General features: G+C 44.3%; 1 protein-coding gene across 2 annotated transcripts in view; it reads left to right on the top strand.

The window, feature by feature from the left end:
- VWA8 (von Willebrand factor A domain containing 8) overlaps positions 1–22,169 on the top strand; it is a 422,826-nt gene extending 400,657 nt beyond the window's left edge. For both annotated transcript variants that reach the window (XM_089668819.1, XM_089668820.1), the window contains exons 43-46: positions 8,715–8,873; positions 18,535–18,633; positions 19,246–19,484; positions 20,403–22,169. In XM_089668819.1, the coding sequence (XP_089524945.1) occupies positions 8,715–8,873; positions 18,535–18,633; positions 19,246–19,484; positions 20,403–20,511 (606 nt within the window). In that variant the 3' untranslated portion in view covers positions 20,512–22,169. The remainder of the gene's footprint in view (positions 1–8,714; positions 8,874–18,534; positions 18,634–19,245; positions 19,485–20,402) is intronic.
- Positions 22,170–27,838: the final 5,669 nt, after the last annotated feature.

Raw genomic sequence — 27,838 nt, 5'->3', positions numbered from 1 at the left:
GGCAGATTACGGGCCTCCCATTGCTGCTGCCAGGCCCGTAATCTGCCATGGGCCCCCGTACCGCCTCCTCATGCTGCTGCCAGGCCCGTAATCTGTCATGGGTCCCTGTACGGCCTCCCATTGCTGCTGTCTCCATCGCCACACTCTGCCATGTGCCACTTTCAGGTCTCCTCACACTGTTGGTGGGTTCCATTTTGTCATAGGGTGCTGGCAGATTACGGGCCTCCCATTGCTGCTGCCAGGCCCGTAATCTGCCATGGGCCCCTGTACCGCCTCCTCATGCTGCTGCCAGGTCCAGAGTGTCTCATGGGTCCCTGTACGGCCTCCCATTGCTGCTGTCTCCATCGCCACACTCTGCCATGTGCCACTTTCAGGTCTCCTCACACTGCTGGTGGGTTCCATTTTGTCATAGGGTGCTGGCAGATTACGGGCCTCCCATTGCTGCTGCCAGGCCCGTAATCTGCCATGGGCCCCCGTACCGCCTCCCCATGCTGCTGCCAGGTCCAGAGTGTGTCATGGGTCCCTGTACGGCCTCCCATTGCTGCTGTCTCCATCGCCACACTCTGCCATGTGCCACTTTCAGGTCTCCTCACACTGCTGGTGGGTTCCATTTTGTCATAGGGTGCTGGCAGATTACGGCCTCCCATTGCTGCTGCCAGGCCCGTAATCTGCCATGGGCCCCCGTACCGCCTCCTCATGCTGCTGCCAGGCCCGTAATCTGTCATGGGTCCCTGTACGGCCTCCCATTGCTGCTGTCTCCATCGCCACACTCTGCCATGTGCCACTTTCAGGTCTCCTCACACTGTTGGTGGGTTCCATTTTGTCATAGGGTGCTGGCAGATTACGGGCCTCCCATTGCTGCTGCCAGGCCCGTAATCTGCCATGGGCCCCTGTACCGCCTCCTCATGCTGCTGCCAGGTCCAGAGTCTCTCATGGGTCCCTGTACGGCCTCCCATTGCTGCTGTCTCCATCGCCACACTCTGCCATGTGCCACTTTCAGGTCTCCTCACACTGCTGGTGGGTTCCATTTTGTCATAGGGTGCTGGCAGATTACGGGCCTCCCATTGCTGCTGCCAGGCCCGTAATCTGCCATGGGCCCCCGTACCGCCTCCTCATGCTGCTGCCAGGTCCAGAGTGTCTCATGGGTCCCTGTACGGCCTCCCATTGCTGCTGTCTCCATCGCCACACTCTGCCATGTGCCACTTTCAGGTCTCCTCACACTGCTGGTGGGTTCCATTTTGTCATAGGGTACTGGCAGATTACGGGCCTCCCATTGCTGCTGCCAGGCCCGTAATCTGCCATGGGCCCCCGTACCGCCTCCTCATGCTGCTGCCAGGTCCAGAGTGTCTCATGGGTCCCTGTACGGCCTCCCATTGCTGCTGTCTCCATCGCCACACTCTGCCATGTGCCACTTTCAGGTCTCCTCACACTGCTGGTGGGTTCCATTTTGTCATAGGGTGCTGGCAGATTACGGGCCTCCCATTGCTGCTGCCAGGCCCGTAATCTGCCATGGGCCCCCGTACCGACTCCTCATGCTGTGACGTTGCAACAAGGTGGAATTCAACCCTTCATATGTTAACCGCCTTTACGAACAGCGAAAGGCCATCACCGATTTCCTGATGTTACAAGCGGATAAAGGTACTCCCCTGTGTAACTTAGATGTCAGCCATTGGCAGCTCATGCGTGACACCTGCCGCTTGCTCAGGCCCTTTGAGGAGGCCACGCTATTCGTGAGTCGGCAGGACTATGGGATGAACGACGTCATTCCTCTGTTGCACGTCCTGGAACAAATGCTGTTAACAATGGCTGGTCAGGGTGCGGTAGACGTGGCGCACAGATCTCAACGCCACATGACCCCTGTGGGGGCAGGACAGGAAGAAGAGGAGGAGGTAGAGGAGGACATTGGTGCTCAGGAATTATTGAGTGAAATGGGTGGTTTTTCCACTCAGCGGACAGGAGTGGAGGAGCAGGAGCATCTGGTAGAGGAGGAGGAGGAGGAGACAGAGGACCCAGACGCACCGTGGCAGTATGCTGTGGAGATGGAGGCAGGGAGTCCCTCGCATTCCTTGGCACAAATGGCCAATAGCATGCTCGGTTGCTTGCGTAGCGACAGCCAAATAATAACCATCAGACAGAGGGATGACTTTTGGCTGTCCACCTTGTTGGACCCTCGCTACCGTTCAAAAATGGTGGCCTTTTTCACACCTGCTGAGAGGGAGGCCAAAATAACGTACTATAAAAACCACCTATGTAGTCAGTTGGTCTCTGCCTTTCTGCGCCAACGTCCATCCTCAGACACTGTGGGCCCTGTGCGCTCGCGTTCCGTTGCCATGGCAGCAGGGGAGGGGTGGGGTGGTAGGAGCAGTGGCAACTCCACCAGCAGCGGCTGCCTCAGTCTGCAGTCGATGATTTGTAGCTTTCTTCACCAGCGCAGTGAGGAAACTACTAACCAGTCGCAGCAGCAGCAGCATCAGGTGGACCTGGAGCAGGACCTCAAACAACAGGCTTGGGCCTACTTGGACAGCACCCTGCCAACCGAGGTAGACAATCCCCTTGACTACTGGGCAACGAAACTTGACCTTTGGCCCCAACTAGCTGAATTTGCCCTTGAAAGGCTGTCATGCCCGGCCAGTAGCCTGGCATCGGAGCGCGTGTTTAGTGCAGCAGGAGGTATTGTAACTCCGCGGAGGACACGACTGTCCACCCAAAGTGTGGAGAGACTCACGTTTGTGAAAATGAATCAGGCGTGGATTAGTCTGGATTTCAAATCACCAGTTCCTGACACAACTGACTAAATCCGCCATGAATCATGCCCCAAACATGTTATTATTTTTAACATAGGCCTCTGTATGGCCTTCAATTTAAGCTGCTTACGCTTCGCCACTCTGCCATGGGCCCCTGTACCGCCTCCTCTTGCTGCTGCCAGGTCCAGAGTGTGTCATGGGTCCCTGTACGGCCTCCCATTGCTGCTGTCTCCATCGCCACACTCTGCCATGTGCCACTTTCAGGTCTCCTCACACTGCTGGTGGGTTCCATTTTGTCATAGGGTGCTGGCAGATTACGGGGCTCCCATTGCTGCTGCCAGGCCTGTAATCTGCCATGGGCCCCTGTACCGCCTCCTCATGCTGCTGCCAGGTCCAGAGTGTGTCATGGGTCCCTGTACGGCCTCCCATTGCTGCTGTCTCCATCGCCACACTCTGCCATGTGCCACTTTCAGGTCTCCTCACACTGCTGGTGGGTTCCATTTTGTCATAGGGTGCTGGCAGATTACGGGCCTCCCATTGCTGCTGCCAGGCCCGTAATCTGCCATGGGCCCCTGTACCGCCTCCTCATGCTGCTGCCAGGCCCGTAATCTGTCATGGGTCCCTGTACGGCCTCCCATTGCTGCTGTCTCCATCGCCACACTCTGCCATGTGCCACTTTCAGGTCTCCTCACACTGTTGGTGGGTTCCATTTTGTCATAGGGTGCTGGCAGATTACGGGCCTCCCATTGCTGCTGCCAGGCCCGTAATCTGCCATGGGCCCCTGTACCGCCTCCTCATGCTGCTGCCAGGTCCAGAGTCTCTCATGGGTCCCTGTACGGCCTCCCATTGCTGCTGTTTCCATCGCCACACTCTGCCATGTGCCACTTTCAGGTCTCCTCACACTGCTGGTGGGTTCCATTTTGTCATAGGGTGCTGGCAGATTACGGGCCTCCCATTGCTGCTGCCAGGCCCGTAATCTGCCATGGGCCCCCGTACCGCCTCCCCATGCTGCTGCCAGGTCCAGAGTGTGTCATGGGTCCCTGTACGGCCTCCCATTGCTGCTGTCTCCATCGCCACACTCTGCCATGTGCCACTTTCAGGTCTCCTCACACTGCTGGTGGGTTCCATTTTGTCATAGGGTGCTGGCAGATTACGGGCCTCCCATTGCTGCTGCCAGGCCCGTAATCTGCCATGGGCCCCCGTACCGCCTCCTCATGCTGCTGCCAGGCCCGTAATCTGTCATGGGTCCCTGTACGGCCTCCCATTGCTGCTGTCTCCATCGCCACACTCTGCCATGTGCCACTTTCAGGTCTCCTCACACTGTTGGTGGGTTCCATTTTGTCATAGGGTGCTGGCAGATTACGGGCCTCCCATTGCTGCTGCCAGGCCCGTAATCTGCCATGGGCCCCTGTACCGCCTCCTCATGCTGCTGCCAGGTCCAGAGTCTCTCATGGGTCCCTGTACGGCCTCCCATTGCTGCTGTCTCCATCGCCACACTCTGCCATGTGCCACTTTCAGGTCTCCTCACACTGCTGGTGGGTTCCATTTTGTCATAGGGTGCTGGCAGATTACGGGCCTCCCATTGCTGCTGCCAGGCCCGTAATCTGCCATGGGCCCCCGTACCGCCTCCTCATGCTGCTGCCAGGTCCAGAGTGTCTCATGGGTCCCTGTACGGCCTCCCATTGCTGCTGTCTCCATCGCCACACTCTGCCATGTGCCACTTTCAGGTCTCCTCACACTGCTGTTGGTTTCCATTTTGTCATAGGGTGCTGGCAGATTACGGGCCTCCCATTGCTGCTGCCAGGCCCGTAATCTGCCATGGGCCCCCGTACCGCCTCCTCATACTGCTGCCAGGCCTGTAATCTGTCATGGGTCCCTGTACGGCCTCCCATTGCTGCTGTCTCCATCGCCACACTCTGCCATGTGCCACTTTCAGGTCTCCTCACACTGTTGGTGGGTTCCATTTTGTCATAGGGTGCTGGCAGATTACGGGCCTCCCATTGCTGCTGCCAGGCCCGTAATCTGCCATGGGCCCCTGTACCGCCTCCTCATGCTGCTGCCAGGTCCAGAGTGTCTCATGGGTCCCTGTACAGCCTCCCATTGCTGCTGTCTCCATCGCCACACTCTGCCATGTGCCACTTTCAGGTCTCCTCACACTGCTGGTGGGTTCCATTTTGTCATAGGGTGCTGGCAGATTACGGGCCTCCCATTGCTGCTGCCAGGCCCGTAATCTGCCATGGGCCCCTGTACCGCCTCCTCATGCTGCTGCCAGGTCCAGAGTGTCTCATGGGTCCCTGTACGGCCTCCCATTGCTGCTGTCTCCATCGCCACACTCTGCCATGTGCCACTTTCAGGTCTCCTCACACTGCTGGTGGGTTCCATTTTGTCATAGGGTGCTGGCAGATTACGGGCCTCCCATTGCTGCTGCCAGGCCCGTAATCTGCCATGGGCCCCCGTACCGACTCCTCATGCTGCTGCCAGGCCCGTAATCTGTCATGGGCCCCTTTACCGCCTCCTCATGCTGCTGCCAGGTCCAGAGTGTCTCATGGGTCCCTGTACGGCCTCCCATTGCTGCTGTCTCCATCGCCACACTCTGCCATGTGCCACTTTCAGGTCTCCTCACACTGCTGGTGGGTTCCATTTTGTCATAGGGTGCTGGCAGATTACGGGCCTCCCATTGCTGCTTCCAGGCCCGTAATCTGCCATGGGCCCCCGTACCGACTCCTCATGCTGCTGCCAGGCCCGTAATCTGTCATGGGCCCCTGTACCGCCTCCTCATGCTGCTGCCAGGTCCAGAGTGTCTCATGGGTCCCTGTACGGCCTCCCATTGCTGCTGTCTCCATCGCCACACTCTGCCATGTGCCACTTTCAGGTCTCCTCACACTGCTGGTGAGTTCCATTTTGTCATAGGGTGCTGGCAGATTACGGGCCTCCCATTGCTGCTGCCAGGCCCGTAATCTGCCATGGGCCCCCGTACCGACTCCTCATGCTGCTGCCAGGCCCGTAATCTGTCATGGGCCCCTGTACCGCCTCCTCATGCTGCTGCCAGGTCCAGAGTGTCTCATGGGTCCCTGTACGGCCTCCCATTGCTGCTGTCTCCATCGCCACACTCTGCCATGTGCCACTTTCAGGTCTCCTCACACTGCTGGTGGGTTCCATTTTGTCATAGGGTGCTGTATGGCCTCCCATTGCTGCTGCCTCCACCGCCACACTGTGGCTCCACACTCTGGTTTTGGCCCCGTGACTGCCCAAATGAGTGAAGTGTGCGGTGATTCTAAGATCGACGGCACTCATCTGCATGTCATACTGACTGACAGTATTATTTCTCTTCCCCAGCAGACTCCAAGGGCATTTAAATTAAAGGTACAGTGTTCTGCACTAATATAAAGGCTCTCTGAAGCCTAGAAACATCCTTTTTAAAGTTAAATTCGCAGCGAATATATTCGCCTCGAATCAAATTTATTCCTCGAATTCGCCGAATCAGCCAAATCATATTTTGAATACTTCGCTCATCTCTATTTATTACCCCCCCCCCTCAAACTGGTGTCCAGTGCTAATATTTAATACCCCCCACTGCACGTTTGATCAGTGCTAGTGTTTATTACCCCCAAGTGGTGACCAATGCTAGTGTTTCATCCCCCCCTTACCAATGCTAGTGTTTAATCCCCACCCCTCTTCACTGGAAATCAGTGCTAGTGTTTAACCCCCTCCCCCATCCTCACAAAGTAGTGGTCAGTGATCATGTTATTAAGTTTTCCCCCTCCCCCAGTGTTGATCAGTGGCAGTGTTACTTAAGTCTTCCCTTCCTCCAATAGTGGTCAGTGGCAGTGTTTTTTAAATCTCCCCACAGAAATGGCAGGGTTTTTTATAAGCCATTTCTCCCCTGTGGTGATCAGTGGTGGTGTGTTTTAAGCACCCCCCCCCCCAGTAGTGTTCAGTGGCAGTGTTTTTTAAGCCTCCCTCTACCAGTGGTCAGTAACAGTTTTTCTAAGGCCCCCTATCCCCCACCAGCTGGTGGTCAGTGGAAGTCATTTTTTAAGCCTCCCTCCCCTTAATAGTGGCAGATTTTAAGAACCTTCCCCCCAGTGGTGGTCAGTAGCAGTGTTCTTTTAGGCCAACTTCTCTCCTCTGGCAGCCAGTGACAGTGTTTTTATAATCTCGATGCCCACTGGTAATCAATGGCATGTCCTATAAGCCCCGTGGTGGTCAGTGGCAGTGGTTTTTAAGCCTCCCCCCTACTGGTGGTCAGTAGCAATTTTATTAAGTCCCCCTCTCCCCCACTGGTGGTCAGTGGAAGTCTTTTTTAAGCCTCCCTCCCCCCAGTAGTGGTCAGTGGCAGTGGTTTTTAAGCCTCCCCCCTACTGGTGGTCAGTAGCAATTTTATTAAGTCCCCCTCTCCCCCACTGGTGGTCAGTGGAAGTCTTTTTTAAGCCTTTTTTTAAGTCTTTTAAGCCTCCCTCCCCCCAGTAGTAGTCAGTGGCAGTTTTTTTTAAGTTCCCCTCCCCCCAGTGGTGGTAAGTGGCAGTGTTCTTTTAGGCCACCTTCTCCCCTCTGGCATCCAGTGACGGCTTTTTTTTTACCCCCCCCCCCCCCATCCCCACTGGTAACTAAAGACAGTGTCCTATAAGCCCCCTGTGGTGGTCAGAGGCAGTGTTTTTTAAGCCTCCCCTCCACAACACCGCCCTTCCCCACATTGGTGATGATTGCATTTATAATTTAACCCCCCTCCCCCCTTTCCCCAAGTGCAGCAGTGGCTAAATTTAAACACTCCAGAGACATGCTGGTTGGTGAATTGGCTCCTGTGTAAATTGTCCCTAGTATGTGTATGCGTGAGTTAGGGACTGATGAGGATTGGGAACTGATGTAAATGTACAATATATTTGTAAAGCATTGCGTAAATTGATGGCGCTAAATAATAAATAAATAAAATATAATAAATAAAAATAAATAGTTTTAACCTTACTTCTTCATTCACTCCTGCGCAGATCTAGTACCCCATAGCCATCTGGAAATATACTTGTAGTGTCTGGCAGAAATCACTTTCTGTTTCAGTGCCAGGTGCTGAAACAAAGAGAGCGTTTCAGCTCCCAGCACCCTGCTGCAGTTCTTGGTGGTGGATTTATCCCAGGACATGGCAGGCCGCATGCAGCCTTGCAGGCTTCGAGTTGGGCACCAGGGATTTAATGATTACACACTTTGATTTTAGTCTGTCATTGTTGTCCCAAGCAATCAGCTGTACCTTTGTTTTTATCCCAGCATTTGTCTTGTGGAGATAGCTGCCCTGCTAGCTAAACCTCTTTATATAACAGTATACTCAATGTCAGCACTGCCTTGAATTTAGAGTGTGAAAATGTAGGCCAATGTGAACACTATTCCTAACACCGCCTTCTCCCACTTTCAGAAGTTAATTTCATCTGTGTTCATTTTAATTTAGCATACATAGGGATCCATATGAAAAGCAAAGGTATGGCCTTACTACCGCCATACTGCTTTTTAAAAATAAAAACTACTGCACAGTTTGAAAAGGACAACAATGTTCTTTACAAATTTGCATTGCTCTCCATTGACTTCCATAGTGTGAAGCTGGCAGAGCCCAAAAAAATGAGAGCCCAGTACTGCGATCTTACAAAGTCACATGACATGCTCTCCTCCAATCAAAGAATACAACAGAGAGAAATATGTGACGTACCACAGGTTTAATACCATAATCTGCATTTTATGATAGGGCTGTAAAATGTGGTGTTAAGAAATGCTGCAGAATATAATTAAATATCCGCTCTCCATTATAAATCAACCACTTAGATTACATAAGGTAAAAAAAAGGCAGTGCTAAATAGTTTCTCAAAATCCACCAATCAAATTCAAACAGACCTAGAGTGTACAATGGTAGAAGGCTGCTATGATCTTATACATTTGTAATAGATAAAAAATTGTTCATTTTTTTTCCTCAAATTCTGTCTCCCTTCACAGCTTGGAAGTCCTCAGCAGAAGCCAAAGAGGCTCCGTCTTCTGGTGGATGTGTCTGGCAGCATGTATCGATTTAATGGGGTGGATGGCAGGCTGGAACGTTCCATGGAAGCCACGTGCATGCTTATGGAAGCATTTGAAAATTATGAACATAAGTTCAAGGTAATTACACAGAGAAATACCAGTCATGATTCTTCAGAATACTCATCTTGGAAAACTTGATGTTTGCAAGGAGCATTATTCATAAACGGGAATGTGATTCAGTTTGTCTGTCGTCAGGATAAAAAAAACACAACCTATAATCTATGGTTAGACATGACATTTTTTTTTAACTCCTTTGTCTGAAAACTCATAGGGTTTGTCAAGTAAGACAAGGTCAATATTATAAATGTATGACTTTCAAGTGACACTAAACTATGGTTTAAAAAGAAAAATTCTATTTAAAGGATAAGTTTACTTTTTTAAAAAAATTATTAAATGCACTTTTTTTTGCAGGTAACAAAAATGTGCGTTTTATGATTTTTTTTTTTTTTGGCGCCGGCAGATCATTGAACCCACAATCAGTAAATCATGAGTACAATGTCAGACTCTTGCAGACTCCCGGTACAGCTGTTTGACCATACCTTTTCCATACAGGCAGACATTTACTGAACAGCAGGAAAAATCAATGATACTAAGAGGGCGCTCATCAGCACCCTTGCAGTTCATTGAGAACTACAAGCTGTCTGCCATGGTGACAGACGATACCTGCAGTTCATTCATTTACAGATCGTTGTTAATAAATGGTGTGACTGTGTGCGTGCCCACAAGCCGCACTGTTTATGAATTGAGACAGCGGGTGTGGGGGAGAGGAACCCCCACTCACTGTCACTAGGAGGGAATCGGCTTCAGGGGTGAGCGGGGGTGCTTCTTTAGTAACATGTTATACCCTGAATATAGGTGTAACTTGTTACTAAAGGTGAACTTATCCTTTAAGTATGTATTCTTATCTCAAAAAGTACCTTCTGTTGCTCTCAGCCTCCTCCAAATCTCCATTTTTTTCTGTTGTCATCTGACTTTATATTAGAGGGTAGCTATGTTAGTTCTATATGGGCCCACTTTATATAGGAACATATCCACCCTCACACATTCGCTTCTGAGATGGACTTGGTATTATGGACTATGGGATGTGTAGTGTGCATAGAGCAGTGCACATGACCACAACTAAAGTGCACCTGTCGCTCCAAACACACGGAAATGAGGGGTGGGAGAGGTTCGGTAGCTCAGGGAAGGATGTTACAAGGAGGCTAAAAAACATAGTAAGAATTTATTTTGTTTGTATGGAGGGAAAGGTAATTCTGGAAACGAAAGTCTTGTATTTGAGAACAAAGTAAATGTTTTAAAAAATTTGGGCAGTGCTGTACACAGATCAGGAGTACACCAAAGGATAGCAAAAAATTCCAGAATCATTTTTGGCTTCTTTTTTTTTCCAAGCAGTGCTAAGGGTTGATGTCCTGGGTTAGTGACTATAACCATTTTCTGGGAGACCATTGTCCATATTGGATAAGGGGCTGTGCAACCATCTTGTCTGCTTGGCAGGACTTCGCAGCCATTTTATATAATTGTGGGATTAGCTAGGAATGAATGAAAGCAAAGAGAAGGACATATGGCATGAAAAAGAAAATGCAATTTATGTCCTTTATACAAAAGTATTACCAATGCCTGTTAATGATTTAGCCAAAAACTGACTCAGCCTTTATCAGTTTTATCATTTTGTAAGTACATTAGAAAGCCATGCAAGCTTAGATAAGGATGATTTTTTTGCAGTTGGGTGGAGATTGTTTAGTTTAGATCTGTAATTTAAAAGAGGAAATGCTTACAGTTTTTGTTGCAGTTTCAAGCCATGAAAAAATGTAACTTTAGAGTTTTCCCAAGCTGTAGCATATAAGAAACTGAAACGCATATAAAAGAAAATCAGTATGGGTCTACTTACCACTGTTGTTTTGCTTTATTAGTTTGTATGTTTCTGTGATATTGTACTGCATGCTACAGAGGATATTGAACAATTGACAACAGTTCACATAGAAACTTAGCATTGCCTTTCCACTGAGCCACTGTGCAGAAGGTGGTTAAGTATAAGAAAGGACTAAAGAAACCGTGTGCTCAAAAGAAAAAAGTGTGTTTCTCTTTCAGTCTTTGGAGGACACAGTATTTCTTCAGATAGTCATCTACTGGAAATATTGCCATCTGGGGTAGTTGAACATTAGATGCACTAAAAATTTAGACAGCCCGTCATGTTGGTTGTGTCATTCTGGGACCAAAAATATATCATTGTTAATACGTATCTACCACTCCCAGTCAAATGCCCCTCTTTACCTTTTGCTGGAGAAGCTGGCCCCGCACTGCCCTGCAAACATTTTATTTATGGGGGATTTCAATGCTATTCTCTCACAGTCCTTGGATAGACCGGTTCCCCCAGCATCCTTTAACTTCAATATTGCCATCTGGGCACAGGCCGCCAAGATGTCTGAGGTGTGGCATTGGCTTCATCGTCAGGATAGGGCATACTCCTGTTTTTCCTCATCTTACAAGACTTCCTCACGTATCGATTGAGCATTTGCTAATTCTTCCCTTCTTGGTGATGTACAGGAGGCTAGCTACCTCCCAGCGGGTTTATCGGACCATAGCCCCCTTAGATTATAACTCTGTTCTCGGCAACTGTGTAATGGTTCTCTTTGGAGACTGCATCCCAAGTGGATCCATCATGCTGTCTCTGCGGAACGCATCCCACCGGGACTATGGGATTACTGGGAGCATAATGCTGGGTCAGCTTCTCCTGCCATGGTTTGGGATGCCTTCAAGGCACGTAGTAGGGGATTATATATTTCTGTTGATTCTGCTATCAAGTCGGAAAACTCCGCCCTTTTTGTCTCAGTTACAAATTAAGGTGACAGAAGCCTCCACCAATTACTCATCTACCCCCACTGCAGATAATTACTACTCCCTCTCTTCGGCTCGCCAAGAATTGCACCTACACTTGTCCAAAATTACTAGGTTGGATGTCCAGGCCCGCAGACAGGAATTTTTTAAATTTGGGGATAAAAATACTAGGTTATTGGCGATGATGTCGCAGCCTGATAGGCCTCTCACTGTAATTCCAGAACTTTGTACTGCAGGTGGGGGGGGGGGTGTCTTCCCAGGAGGATATATTACACAAATTTGAATCTTATTATACCTCTCTCTATTTCTCCTCCACCAAGTCAGATCCTAACCTTTCGGGCTTGGCTGCCCTGTTGGACCCATTGGCCCTTGGTTGACTCGGCTTTGGGACCCAAGGGTATCCCAATGGATTTTTACAAGAACCACATGGAGTTTTTAGCCCCTATCCTGACGTCCTTATACAAGGATTGCCTACACGTTGGCTCCTTGCCTCCCTCTATGTCTGAGGCTCATATTGTATTGATTCACAAATCGGGTAACGACCCCAAACTTTGCGCTTCCTATAGGCCCAATGCGCTTCTTAATAGTGACTTTAAAATCCTTACTAAGCTTCTTTCCATTAGGCTGAACAAGGTGATCATGTCGGTAATTGATTCGAACCAGACAGGTTTTAATGCCGGGTATATCTACAGATATTAACATTCACCGTCTGTTCTCTAATATTCATATGACTCACCTGAATGGGGGCTCCTGTACTGTGGCTACGTTGGATATGGAAAAGGCCTTCAATACAGTGGAATGGGCCTATCTGTGGGAAGTGTTGCATCGGATGGGGTTTCCCTTGCGTTTTATTGATTAGTTGTTAACCCTTTACTTGAGACCCTTGGCTAGAATATAGCTGGGTGGACTTCTTTCAGCTGCCTTTGGTTTGCAATGTGGCAGTAGACCAGGGGTGCCCCCTCTCCCCGGCCCTCTTTGCTGTGGCAATGGAGTCTAAAGCGGAGGCACTTCGGGTCTCCCCTGATCTTGTTGGTCTTTGGGTGGGATGGTTGGAGGAGAGGGTATCCCTTTATGCAGACGATAGTTAACTGGCATAAATCATTGCTCTTTCCGGTGGATGCCGGAGCCTTGGCTTCCACCTTCCCTGATTCTCTCTTGCAGTGGGTTCATAAATTTACTTATTTAGGGGGGGTGGTCTCCGGGTCAGCTATGGAGTATTCGGAACTAAATCTCCACCCCATTCTGTCTGAGGTCCGGTTGAAACTGAAGGTGTGGAGCAATTTACCCCTCTTTTTGATTGATCGAATTAATCTGTTAAAGATGAAAATTCTCCCCAAATTTACTTATTTGTTTCCCAATTCCCCTCAGTGGCTTCCTAAGTCTTTCTTTGTGAAACTGAATTGCTTATTCTCTTCCTTTCTTTGTGGTCCCAAGCCTCCCAGATTTAAATTTTCTACCCTTACTAGACCTGCGGACAGGGGAGGTTTGGCTATGCCAGACTGATTTCTGTATTTTCTTGCTGCTCAACTGGTTATTGTACATTGGTCGATGCAGCCACACCTCTCCAACACTTCTATTGTCTTGGAGGCGGTGATTCTACAATCCTTGAAAGCTCTGCAATTTCTAGTTTTTAGGGGCCCTAGATCACCACATAGTCTCACCTCATCTATTCGCACCACCCTCCGGGCCTGGGAGGCAGGGCTTAGATTGGAATCTCTCCCCCCTAGTACTTGCTTCCTTCATACCCCGCTGTGGTTAAATCCTTCTCTTCCTCATTTTGCCTCCCTTCCGGACCCCCAATTATGGGCTAAGTACCATATTAAAATCTTGGAGCACATCACAGGTCGTGCCGAGCTCCTTTCTTTTCTCACTCTTCAAGCTAAATTCAGTTTGCCCCCGCATTCCTACTTCAGATACCTTCAGGTCTCCCATGCCTTTAGAAGTCAGTTCCCAGGTCGACCGCTCTCCCTTTCCTATTCTGAGTTGGAGTCTGTCCTTCATGTACCACACATGAAAAAACCCCTATTGGTATTATACAGATATCGACTTGTGGCGGTCAGCCCCGAATTGGTATCTTTACATCAGAAGTGGAGGACGAATATTCCTAATTTGGATGATGATGATTGGTTCGAAATTTGGGATTATCGCTTCTCTCCCCTAGTTTTCTGCTAGAGATAAACTGATTCAATTTAAAATTTTACACCGGGCTTACTTTACCCCTTATCAGTTACATAGAATGAACCCCTCTTTTTCTCCAGTATGTTGGCGTTGTTCTTATGAAGACGGGGAGTTTTGTCAAATCTTTTGGACCTGCCCTGCTATTATGTCTCTTTGGCAGGCAGTATTACATACAATTGAAGAAGTAGTACATATTAGTGTTCCCCTTGACCCGAAATTCTGTTGATTGGGGCTGGTAGAATCGCTGGCTCCCACTGTAGCCAAGCGCACCTTATTAATAGTCCTGTTGTTTTATGCTTGTAAAACAATCACTTTAAACTGGAAAAAAACGTCTCCCACTGCCGTGACCTATTGGAAACGTCTGGCGAATTTTAATTTACCCTTTTATCAGACTACCAATTCTAACAGAGGATGCCCCCACAAATTTTATAAAATTTGGTCATGTTGGCTTGAAGATGTTTCTACCACCACAGCGGCAGCTGATGTGGGGAATTGATTGATGGATAGTCACCCAGGTGGTTTGTTTTTCTGTTGTTAGCTGGGTTCCTTTTTATATGTTATGGTCTTGTTATATTGTCTATAAATGATTAGGCCATGAATATTATAAACATATATATTCCCCCCCTTCTTTTTATTTTTCTCCCTTGGGTTGTTTTGAACCATTGTTTTATGTACACTCTGTTGGGCTTTGACCCTGCCGTGCGTGGGTGTCTGTTGTCTGTATGTTTTTCTATGTTTAAGATAAAAAAGATTTTAAAAAAAAATAATTGAAACAGCTCAGTGGACGGCTTTTCTACGTACATTGTTTCAGCACACAGGGAATCTGACCAGGTGGTATTGTCCTGCAAACGCCCATATTTTGTGCTGCACAAGGATAAAGTTGTCCAAGGCTCTCCTTTTTGCTGAAGCTGATGTCAGCTCTCCTCTTGAACTAAGACATCATGCATCCATATGACCCCACACTCCTTGGATGTAGTCAGGGCAATTAGAATGTTCATGAACACTACAACTAGGTTTTGGCGAACAGACTGCCTGTTCGTGATTGTCGATGTCAGGGCATTGCAATGTCAACAGCTGCAATCTTCAAATTGGATACAGCAAACTATTGTACAAGCGTATGCCATCAATCATGAAGAATCACTTTTTCTGATAACAGCAGTCTCTGCCAAGATGGTAAGTGCATCCTGGGCTTTCAGTCATCAGGCCTCAATTTCACAGGTTTGTAAGGCGGCCACTAATTTTACAAGGTGGATGTGACAGCTTCAGCCAATGCCAGTCTTGGTTGTAAAGTTGTGTAGGTGGCAGTATGACTGTCCTGAATCTTTTTTCTTGAAGACGGTTAGTTTGATTTTCCATTCTATTCACCTTCATACCAGTGTTGTGCTTCCTTGGGACATCCCAGTTGGTGATTATCTAAAGGAGAATTATGTCCTTCAATGAACAAAAGAGAAATTAGTGTATTTTGTACTCACAATCACTTTCTTGTGTTCATTGGAGGATACAGTATCCACCCCCTCTCCCCCTTCCCTAACTGGCTTGCTGCTGTCACATGTGTAAATACTTTTGTTCCTAGTATTTTCATTGCTTTGCCATGTAACTTAGTGTCCATGTCTGTGAAGAAGGTTTTGGTCACCAGCAAGGTCCACCACCTGGGCTGTCATTTGTTTCAGTGCACCTATTGTCTAACTCCTGCAGGTGGCAATATACCCAGTTATTAATTATCTAAAGCATAGCTGTGTCCTTCAATGATTGCAGAGAAAATTATTTTTAAGTGAGTACAAAAAATCATATTTTTACAGTTGTTTCTGCTGAAGCCTAGATTTCTAAAATGAAAAAGCAATAAAAAAAAACTTCAAAGTATGATAGTTGCCAACTATATCTAACCCTGGCTTTTTTTTAATATATCTTTTATTAATTTTTTTCAATACAAAAAGAGCATCTAATGCACACAAAAATAAAAAGAACTTCACCAATACATAAATTCCATTTGCATCATCTTATCCCCTGCCCCCCTCCCCCCTCCAATTTCTGTAGTCCATACTAAAATCCTAGTTTCTATGCTGTCTTGTAATTATCTGTCTACATCTGTATCCCTTCCCTTCCATCTCCTTCTCTCTGTCGGGTATTCCATTAAACTTCCCTTTGATACTCTTCCACAATTTCCTAATTTTTTCTATTCTCTCCTCCTCAGTATGACACAACTCCTCCATCCTGTAGATATTTTCCACTCTGTTAACCCGGTCATTTATTCTTGGTGGGTCTGGGGCAAGCCAAAATTTGGGAATCAAGCTCTTAACCGCACTGATTAGATGATATAGTACCCTGTTCTTATGTAGTTTTACTAAAGGTTCTAATTTATAAAATAAACATGTCCATGGGTCTCTTTGTACATTAATCTCACATATTTCCTAAATATATTGTAATATTCCCTTCCAGTAATCCTGTATTTTCGGGCAATCCCACTATATGTGTACCATTGTTCCTTTTTCCCCACATCCTCTCCAATATTAAGGTGAAACATCTACTTGCTGTTTATGTGCCTTACTAGGTATAAAATACCATCTAGCCAAACATTTGTAATTCATTTCAACTGTGCTCATATTCACCTCACGTGTTAATTTGAATATTTTATTGTTTTGTTGCTTGTTCAATTTTGTTTCAATCTCCTGTTCCCATTTTTCCAAGAATTCGGGAGGATCAGTACCCTCCATATCCATAAGAATCTTATAAATCCTGGAGGTGCCTTGTTTAGGAATTATAGTTACATTCAACAGTTTTTCAAATGGATACAGATCCTGCAACATCCTCAGTGGTTGTGGGAGCGTTGAATCAAAATGTCCTAATTTGCCATTCCACAACTTGTCTAATGTGAAAAATAAATCTTTATTTAAAGTCAGAAAAAGTGTGCAATTTCCCCTTATTCAGTATATCTTTCAAACACGCATTCTGATCTTTAATCCATTTTCCATAAATATTATCCTTCCCTGGGGGGAAATACTCTATTCCTGCCAAGGGAATCATAACTGAATTATATTTCCATACCTTTTGCTTATATATTCCATCCCAAACACTTAAACTTTCATTGTCAGTGGACTAATATTCACATCTAATGTGCAGAATTTATGTGGTACCCAAACCATCTTCCCTAACTGTGCCTTACTCAGTATCACTTCCATATTCACCCAACCTTTCCCTTGTGAATTAAATATCCAGTCTATTATTCGTGATAATATCACCGCTTGATAATATTTCTTAACATTTGGCATACCAAAACCCCCATTCCCTTTTGCCCTACACAATACTTCATACCTAATTCTCCGTTTATTATTTGCCCAGATAAACTTAAGTATCATCTTCTTTATTATCCCGAAGAAAGATCCTGGTAGGTGTACTGGAAGCTTGTGAAACTTACACAGGATTTTTGGTACTGTCACCATCTTTATCAGGTTTATACGACCTATCCAGGAAGCACCAACTTTTGACAGTCTCCCCAGCTCCTCTTTTTTTTCATATCTAACCGTGATTGATACTTTTCTGTAATTATTGTTATATATATATTTTTAACAAGTCGAGATTCCTGACCTGTGTACCATTTATGGACCAAAGCAATGTTTATATTACATATACTATATTACTATGGTCCTGTTGATTCTAAAATAATTTTGTCATTGCTCGTGATACTTCAATAATACAACAAAAACTTTGGGCTTTAGATATACTTAACTGAGAGAATGGGAGAAAGGAATTATGGCTAATTAGGGCATTTCGATGTTAACTAGGCACAGCTAATACTGTTTACAGACATCTTTTACACAGAGCAGTATTTGACTGTCAAAATGACAACTGATTGATGATTATACTGGCAGAATGATCTCAGTGGGGGAGGAAAACCAGGGTAGGGTATAAGAGGTACAGCTTAGGAATTTAAATGATGTTTATAGGACATACCAATACACTCCGGGTCTTTACTGTAAATGGTTAATAAGCATATGTACAATTCACATTCTACCTACCTCCTCGTTATGCAGTAGCTTTTAATGTATGACTGATTAACAATCAGAGGAGCCTTGAGATGATCCACTTAGTTGTTTGTGAACCTTAGAGTGGCCAAAGCTGGGTCATTTTTTTTTTTTTTTTAGTTCAACCAGTGGGTTGAACAAAAAACTGACTAATTTCCCCCATCCACACATTCAATGTGGGTGGATAAATCCTCCAGCTGAGCTGTTGTATTGTGACAGTGGGAAGATTTCCTCACCATCAGAATACACTGATCAGTGCTGCAACTGCCCAGTGTGGACAGTAAGAAACTGACAACGATTTATAATGATTTTCTACCCAGCAATTCATTTAGAGTTAAGTTGGCGGGAGTCCATAAGAGTGAAAGAATACAGATCATGTAGTCATCAGTCTAAAGACAGAAAAGTAAATGTTTATATTTCAAAATAACTAATATATAGGTATATACAGACTATATATGTTAGGTGGAGAATGTATTTTAATAACATAGCGTGCCATGTAAAAAATGTGTTGCATAACTACTAAGGTTGTTAATATTTAAAAAATAGTGTGTGTAGATTTATACAGAATATGTTCCATTTACTGTTTCTGGTATGCAATTTGCGTACATCAAGCTCTGAACTCCAGTGGAATTAAGGCTGTATACTTTATTTTATTGGCTTGTGCTACCTGTGCTCTGCTGGATAATCACTTATTTTTTCCACACTAGTATGATGTTTCTGGACATTCGGGAGATAGTTACAACATTGAACTGATTAGAGGTGAGAAGATTCCGAAGAACAATAAACAACGACTGGATATTCTAAAGGTGAAGAGTTATATTGTTTTAGTTCTGTAGCTAAACTAGGAGCCCAGTCACTGCTTTTGTCAGCCAGTGTCTTTGGATTCCACTTGAAGAAATGCTTTTCATCCAATGCACAAGAAAACAATCATGAAGCCTGGGGCCTCTGGTCCTTTACAGTTCCCATGGTACATTCTCATTATGTTTGAGTACAGATCACCTCCCAGTAAATGGTGCTGAAGCATCAGTGCACATAGGGTTTGGTGAGTAATAAACAGACCTAAGAGAACCTGTATAAATGTAATTTTAACATTGGAAATTAAATCATTTATTTAAAATGCATATTATAGTAGTGTTTGATACATACAGTAGATATTTATGAGCAAATTGTTATGGTTAATGTAAAGAAATATGTCAATAAATTGCTCTAATTCTTCAGGCTTGGTGCATACTGATAGAACTATACCAAGAGGTCCAATTTAACTGGGCCATGAGTCATGAAGCTTCTTATGAGGTCTTCTTTCTAGTGTTCTTCTGAAATGTAACATAAGTGTGCAATCATTTAGTGAAGTCAAAGTGTATTGAACTATCTACTTAAAATGTTAAAATGCCAGTGTTGTATGCTTTGTTTTTTTTTAGACCATGCATGCTCACTCTCAGTTTTGTATGAGTGGAGACTACACTTTGGAGGCTACAGAACATGCAATACAGGAGATAGCCAAGGAGGAGGCAGATGAATATTTTGTTATAGTCTTGAGTGATGCTAATTTAGAACGATATGGTATATCACCAGCAAGGTTTTCCAAGGCATTGACTATTAATCCTCAAGTCAACGCATTTGCTATTTTTATCGGGTCTTTGGGAGACCAAGCTGAGAGGTAAGTTGTTTTCTATCAACAACAATATGTTTTCTTTATCTCTATTGGTTCTTGTTTCCATACCATTTACTTATGGGCACATGTCACTATTGCTCACATGCCACTATTGCTCACATGCCACAGACCATGACACTGTAGACCTGGACACAAGATAGCAAGCATACTCACGTAATGTATTTGTATCTAGTACAGGTTAGAAAGTATTTAGTTGTTACAGGCAATGACAGAAGATTTGTTATATAACCTAAACTGGCAATAGAACTCAAAAGCAGGTGCCTTCAGGATAGTTTGATGAGAAATTGGAAAATACTATATTAAAAATAATATTCTGTTTTATAACTTGTCTGTCCTGCCACCTAATTCACCTCTCTGCAGGCCTGTCAGTATGTTGGGCAAGACTTACTGGCAAATAGGAAAGCGAAGGAAGATGGGAGCTATCACCACTGCTAGGAATTGGTAAATTTTGTATATTAGAGCTTATGGAATTTGGGCTATGGGAAGCTTGTGAAGCTCAACAGAGTTATCTGTAGTCAGGGTGCCTGCTTTTGAAATATGCAGCTAATTTAGCTACCATGACAGATATACATTAGTTAAATGGCTTTATGTTAGGCTTTAGTGAATTGCATTACATTTGTCCTCAAGTGCTCTTAGTTCAAAACTAGACATTCCCTTTAAAGTGCAACTGGAGGTTTGGGTACCAAGGTTTGCCCTTGTTATTGTGCCTCCTTCCTGGCATGCCAGCTTGTTCTAGTACTTACTTTCCTGGTCTTTTCAAGATGTTTTCTTTCACTGGACAAATGAATAACATCTATCTATTTATCATTATCAATTCACAAGTGAAAGCCTTCCTCTTCTTTCTTTCCATGATAAAGAGATTTGCAATGCTAATATCCACATCCTTTTCCCTGTAACCCACAGACTTCAGAGAACTCTTCCAGCGGGCCGGTCTTTTGTTGCTATGGATACCAAGCAGATCCCACAGATCCTACAGCAGATATTCACATCCACCTTGTTGTCAACTGCATAAGGAAGTTTTGTCCATTTCCAAAACACAGGATGTCACACAAGAACATTACAGTTCTTTAAAAAGATACAATTTAGGCAGTCTTTTAATTTCACCATGTACATATTGGCTCAGTGTTGAGTGCTCATTTCAAACTTTCTGTTTCCAGGAAAGAACATGTAATAGTTACTGGATGGTGCAATTTTAGCTACTTATGGAGGAAATGTACATTAGATAAGGAAAGAGTAATGTTAAATATGGTGATATAAAAGTAGCATTGTGCCTGATGGCCAATCATATTTTTTTTCTTTAAAGACAACCTTCCATAACCAATGTTCTAAATCTTTTAAAATCAGACTCCAGCTTTGTTAGAAGGGAAAAAATGCCCAAGTCTATTAGATGATGTAGCTGGATCTTTGCTAATTGTACAGCAGAATTCTGTGTGGTTCTCTTCTGAAGATACTACAGTATACATATTTCTGAAGGGTGAAGAGTGCAGAGTGTGTCAATCAGTGTAGCAAGCCACGAACATGTCTCTTTGTCTCTACAGATAAATCATCCTGTCTGGCAGGCACAGAAAGAGGATACTACTCTACATATGCAAGTTCTGTCGTCAGACAGATTCCATTACAGTGATAGGGACCTTGTAAAGCTGTATTACGACAACAGAAAATTTGACTTTAGCTGGGCATACATGATGAGGTTTTTGGGGGTTTTTTTCAGCCAGAGGGTTGAACAAAAAAAAAAAACTCACAGATCCCTGCATAAACTCATGATGTTGATGCAGGGATCTCTTCCAGTGGACTATTGTATTCTGACAGAGTGGACTAACACCCCTCCCTTCAGTATACATAGATCAGTGCTGCAGCCATTGGCTGCGAGATGCTGGTCAAATGCTGGATTTCCAGCATGACCATTTGACAGAAGCTGGTCGTTAGACAAGCTTCTGTTGAACATACAGTGTGTACACATACCGAAAGTTGGCCAGTTCCTGCTGAACCAGATTACTTTCGGTGCTTGAATACCCAGCTTATACACAAACACTCAAAACACATTTATAAAGCAGTATTTCCAACAATCACTGCAGGTGAATTTATCTGGTGCACGTATTTTAAATGACTGATTGATTCACTACCAGTGAATATTTGCTGAAAGTCACATTCACTGCTTTATAAATATTCCCCTAAGTATATTTGTACATCTAATTTTAAGTTCTATTAGATGGCCAAAAACATTTAAAGACCATTTTTCAAAACCTTATTCAAAAAGAGGACCCTTACATATCCAGCACCTTTCAACCGTTAGCCCAGCTTACAGTTTTCAGTACTGCCTACTTTTCCAGAATTCAGTAATTCACCAAGCATCTCAATGTCCAGTGGGGACAGTTTAGGTATCATACATGCTGTTCTATAGTATACCCCTATTCCATTGTCTAGTAATGGCTGTGATAGGTTTAAAACAAATTAAAGAAAAATTGCAATGAATGGCACTAATTTATATTCTGTAGACTAATATTTATAAATGTTCTCACGATTTAGGTCAGCTCTTACTGATTAACTTTAGCATTTTTTATTCAGTTTAGCTTTAGTAAAATTTGAAATGATGCATTTTTTATGAATATTGTCTACCAATTGTTGTTTTATTCCACTGCTTAATCATATATTAAAAAAATAGAAAGTGAAGTGTTGTCTTAGTGATTGATGTATGCAGTGTGCCGCTTCACATTTAGCAAGCTATTTGTGTGTTTGATGTGGTGCCTGGCTCCTAAGTGACCTGAGTGCGTAAGTACATCCTGTGCTGGAATGTCAGAGCTTTGCCGCTGACCCCTTGAATACCACAGGGCAGTGCAGGGACTGATATTCATAGCATTGCTCACCATAGTTCATGCTCAGGGAGATGACAATCTTTAAGACACTTTGACCTCTAATTAAAGGCAGACACATTATTGGTGATAAATTAATGCTCTTAACATGTTGCAGATGACAAAATAATCAAAAGGTGGACAGTTTTTTTTTTCAAAGGTCAGTAAAGAACATTGTTGATATCTGTTGTGTATCAAGGAATGGTTAGTCTGCCCAGAATTAATATTTCTGTTTTGAACATTGAAACTAGCAGATCGTGTAAGGTCCTGATTTTTGGGAAAGTATTGAATTTTATCCAATCCCTTGACTACCCATGGATATTATGAGGGTTTCACCTAAAGCAGTAGTAAACACAAAACCAAAAATGAAATATATTGCATCTTACCAGTCATTAGATATGGTGACTGCATTCTTTTTTTTAGTTTTTTTTCCCCTCTGTTTTCACCTGACGATCTGGCCAGTAACACACCTCCTGTATTAGAGTGTACCCACTCTGGATGAATGAGCAAAGGGGCACCTTTAGGCAATAGCATTGTCAGTCTAGGGGTAGGGGAGTGTTAGAGTACTAGCAGATTTAGATACACTAACACATTGAATCCAAACTCCAGCTAAAGCTTTATAAGCAGTTACAGCAGACATGTTTTCCTTTTGTGATAAAAGTTTTACATAAATAAATAAAAGCTGATCATTGTAAGCAACCTTGCTGGTAGTAAATGGTTTGTCTCATCCCTGTAACTGATACATTCTTCTGGAGAGCATGTTCTCTTGAAAAACAGCAGCCTTACAGGCTGGATCACCAGGTGAAGATAAAGGAAAGCCTACAAAAGGAATTGCAGCCATCACATCTAGAATTGATACGCTGCAATATAATAAATGTTTGTTTTTGGGTTAAAACCATTTTATTATTGTGTTTTTCAGTTAAGCTACATTACATGCTTTAATTGATGGCAGTAATATTGCAGCACAATGCAGGCCTATTGCTATCTTCCTCTTTGTCCACATTTGTCCACATTAGAAATATATATTATTTCCTGTTTTAAAAATATGAGCTGTTGCATGTTCCTGTTCGTTTCAATTTAGTTTTTTGAGTCATTCCTCAGCAGAATAAAAGCATAGCATCATTTTTGTTCTGCATTAATTTCAGCATCCTCATGCATCTGATGCACTCATGCTATGCTACATCCAACAACTATACCCACATATGCATAGCATGTTTCACCTCATTTCTAGCACGCCTCCAACATACCCAGCCATACACACACTGATGCCCCCCACCCAGCCCTCACCCAACACACAATACATAAACCCCCTCACACCCAGCCACCACGCCTTACATACCCCTGTTCCATAAATCCCCTCACTTCTAGCCCATACCCCTGTACCCCCCTAAATACACCAATGCCATAAATGCCCTCACACTCAGCATCTTTTTGTACAGGTAGTAGACCCATGCCATGAATCCGCTCTTACATGGCACCTCCATACCGTATACACACCTATACCGTGAACCACTGCACACTCACTACCAGACCCTGCCAATCTGCCTGTGGGAGCCGTGGACCTGAAAGCCTCCTAACCTCTTGTGAGGTGGCTGACTGCTCTTGTTTGCCGAGGAAGGAATTTTCTAATACCATTTCAGAACCTATGGATCAGCTTTCAGCCTTGTTAGTGTCCTTGGCCCACAGGGGCCACAAGTGAACCCCCTCTACTTTTCCTCCAAAGTTTGTTTCCCGTTCATATTTGAAGAATGTGGATGATGCCATGTCAGGTTTTAAATGTCAAAATACTGACATATCTCAAAAGATTAAAGACAATATTTTGGTCCTTACTGTCATAACTGCAATGACTTAGAGTTGCCTGCTCTGACCTCATCAAAATGCCTTGCAAAAACCTTCCCTGTACACTTGCTGTTGCAGCCTGTACTGTGATTGTCTTCAAATTGAGAAGATTCTCACTCCTCCCAAGCATTTTACTCAGTAATATCCAAATCAGGATATTTTTCTAAAAAAGCAGGCTATCTCTGTTGTAGACCCATCCAGCTCCTGTTTTACCATAGACCTTAACTTTCCCTGTTGAGAATCTTCCAGTGATTAAGGTCCAAATGGATAAATGCTTAGAAGCCCTTACCAGAGCTCTGTCCAGCCGGACAGGCACTGTTATTCAACCTTCTGCCAAAACACTGTCCATGTGGTCAAAAGCCATATCTTGGGATCCTGGAACCCATTTGTGCTGTAAGCCCTGGAGCTCCAAATCCACCAAGTCCAGCGGTTAGTTCTCCTCACAATGAGGGGAAGTCTTTTGGCCTTCGTGGCCATTTAGTCCTAGGATATTTAAAATGCTTGAGTTTGAAATGTTATCTCTGGGGACTACAAACTAGAATGTCACTTCCTGTCTCCAACTTGTTTCATGTTGTCAAACTTGCCAACATGTATGCAAGGATTGGTGGTCCTCCATGCTGCTCTGGAGCAGTTTTTCTCCCAAGGTGTCATAACCATAGTGCTGAAGAGAGAGATGTTTTAGGGTTTCTATTCTAATCTGTTCACAGTTCCCACAATGAAGGGAGGCATCCAACCCATGCAGGATCAAAAGACTCTCATCAACAGATGTCTACAGGTTTTGAAGTTCCATATTCAATCTGTCAAGTCAGTCATTGCTTCTCTCTAGCCCCTGTTCTTGCCCTGCTTCACTATCATGGTATTCCCATTATGGTATATCTAGATGACCTTCATCAATGAGAACAGTCTGCACCCTTAAGGCTATCCAGACTCTACAGAGGTTCAAGTGGATTCTAAATCTCCCAAAATTTTTAATGTAATCATTATATTGCTTGAAGTACCTGTCTAAGGTCTTCCTACCACAGGAAAAGCTCCAAGCTCTTCGGTCCCATGATCAGGCTACAGAGTCCCAGAGCCAACCAACCCTTGGCTTTTGTATAAGGGTTTTAGACCTGATTGTGGCATCCTTTGATGTAGTCCCATATGCCCGATATAATTCTGGACTATTGCAGCTCAACATCCTGGCAACACCTGACTCTGAAAACCAGGCTTGCCTTGGCCTGGTGCATAACAAGGAGGAAATGAAGGTGCTCTCTCAGTGCAAGGGAATTGATCACCAAAGGAAGACAGTCTCCCAGTTAGTGTTCTGTAACTCAGAATGATTTGGTTGTCCCCTCAATGCTGGACCTCTCACCTGCAAGGTCATCCAACCAAGGTCCAGTCAGACAACACCATAGTGGTGGCTTACATCAACTATCAAGGGGAAACTAGAAGTCTCACAACTCAGAGAAGTAGATTTGATCCTTGCTTGGGCGTAAAGTCATGTTCCAACCCTGTTCACGGTGAGCATATGGTTTGTGGAAAAATGGCAAATGGGCTTCCTCAGTTGTCAACATCTAGACTACAGAGAATGATATCCAAGGTATTTCTAGACCTCTGTTGAAGGTTGAAAAAAAGGGAAAAAATCCTAATTATAAGCCAACATCCCCAATATAACAATTGGAAAAAGCAGAGACCCCCTGACACTGGGACTTTAAGGGCTTAGAAGGTACTAGAAGTATTAAAAAAGGTGATAACACAAAAACATACAAAACAATACTTCATACAGCGTCATAATAAAGCATCACAATCAGAAAATTAAATTACATGATAAGGATACCCAGTATGACTGTGTTTGACTGGTCATAAAAGATACAAATTGGTATCATCCTAGATGTAACAAAGCTGAAGAGATACTAATCTAATTGTTCCAACGTTTTTCAGAATGATTCCACTCCTTCCTCAGGGAAAAGAGAACTCTGCATATGGATGACATCATCTACAAGTATAAACATATTTGTTTGGAACATGTATCATATCCATAACAACATATACAGTCAGGTCCATAAATATTGGGACATGGACACAATTCTAACATTCTTGGCTCTATACACCACCACAATGGATTTGAAATTAAACGAACAAGATGTGCTTTAACTGCAGACTGTCAGCTTTAATTTGAGGGTATTTACATCCAAATCAGGTGAACGGTGTAGGAATTACAACAGTTTGCATATGTGCCTCCCACTTATTAAGGGACCAAAAGTAATGGGACAGAATAATAATCATAAATCAAACTTTTACTTTTTAATACTTGGTTGCAAATCCTTTGCAGTCAATTAAAGCCTGAAGTGTGGAACGCATAGACATCACCAGACGCTGGGTTTCATCCCTGGTGATGCTCTGCCAGGCCTCTACTGCAACTGTCTTCAGTTCCTGCTTGTTCTTGGGGCATTTTCCCTTCAGTTTTGTCTTCAGCAAGTGAAATGCATGCTCAATCGGATTCAGGTCCGGTGATTGACTTGGCCATTGCATAACATTCCACTTCTTTCCCTTAAAAAACCTCTTTGGTTGCTTTTGCAGTATGCTTTGGGTCATTGTCCATCTTCACTGTGAAGCAGTGTCTAATGAGTTCTGAAGCATTTGGCTGAATATGAGCAGATAATATTGCCTGAAACACTTCACAATTCATCCGGCTGCTTTTGTCAGCAGTCACATCATCAATAAATACAAGAGAACCAGTTACATTGGCAGCCATACATGCCCGCGCCATGACACTACCACCACCATGCTTCACTGATGAGGTGGTATGCTTAGGATCATGAGCAGTTCCTTTCCTTCTCCATACTCTTCTCTTCCCATCACTCTGGTACAAGTTGATCTTGGTCTCATCTGTCCATAGGATGTTGTTCCAGAACTGTGAAGGCTTTTTTACATGTCGTTTGGCAAACTCTAATCTGGCCTTCCTGTTTTTGAGGCTCACCAATGGTTTCCATCTTGTGGTGAACCCTCTGTATTCACTCTGGTAAAGTCTTCTCTTGATTGGTGACTTTGACACACATACACCTACCTCCTGGAGAGTGTTCTTGATCTGGCCAACTGTTGTGAACGGTGTTTTCTTCACCAGGGAAAAAATTCTTTGGTCATCCACCACAGTTGTTTTCCGTGGTCTTCCGGGTCTTTTGGTGTTGCTGAGCTCACCGGTGCGTTCCTTGTTTTTAAAAATGTTCCAAACCGTTGTTTTGGCCACGCCTAATGTTTTTGCTATCTCTCTGATGGGTTTGTTTTGTTTTTTCAGCCTAATGATGGCTTGCTTCACTGATAGTGACAGCTCTTTGGATCTCATCTTGAGAGTTGACAGAAACAGATTCCAAATGCAAATAGCACACTTGAAATGAACTCTGGACCTTTTATCTGCTCATTGTAATTGGGATAATGAGGCCATGGCCATGGAACAGCTGAGAAGCCAATTGTCCCATTACTTTTGGTCCCTTAAAAAGTGAGAGGCACATATGCAAACTGTTGTAATTCCTACACCGTTCACCTGATTTGGATGTAAATACCCTCAAATTAAAGCTGACAGTCTGCAGTTAAAGCACATCTTGTTCGTTTCATTTCAAATCCATTGTGGTGGTGTATAGAGCCAAAAATGTTAGAATTGTGTTGATGTCCCAA

This window comes from Staurois parvus, unplaced genomic scaffold (assembly GCF_062004578.1).
Source record: "Staurois parvus isolate SC_StPar_1 unplaced genomic scaffold, SC_StPar_1.0 ptg000064l, whole genome shotgun sequence".
NCBI lineage: Eukaryota > Metazoa > Chordata > Amphibia > Anura > Ranidae > Staurois > Staurois parvus.
This window is presented reverse-complemented; position numbering and strand designations above follow the sequence as displayed.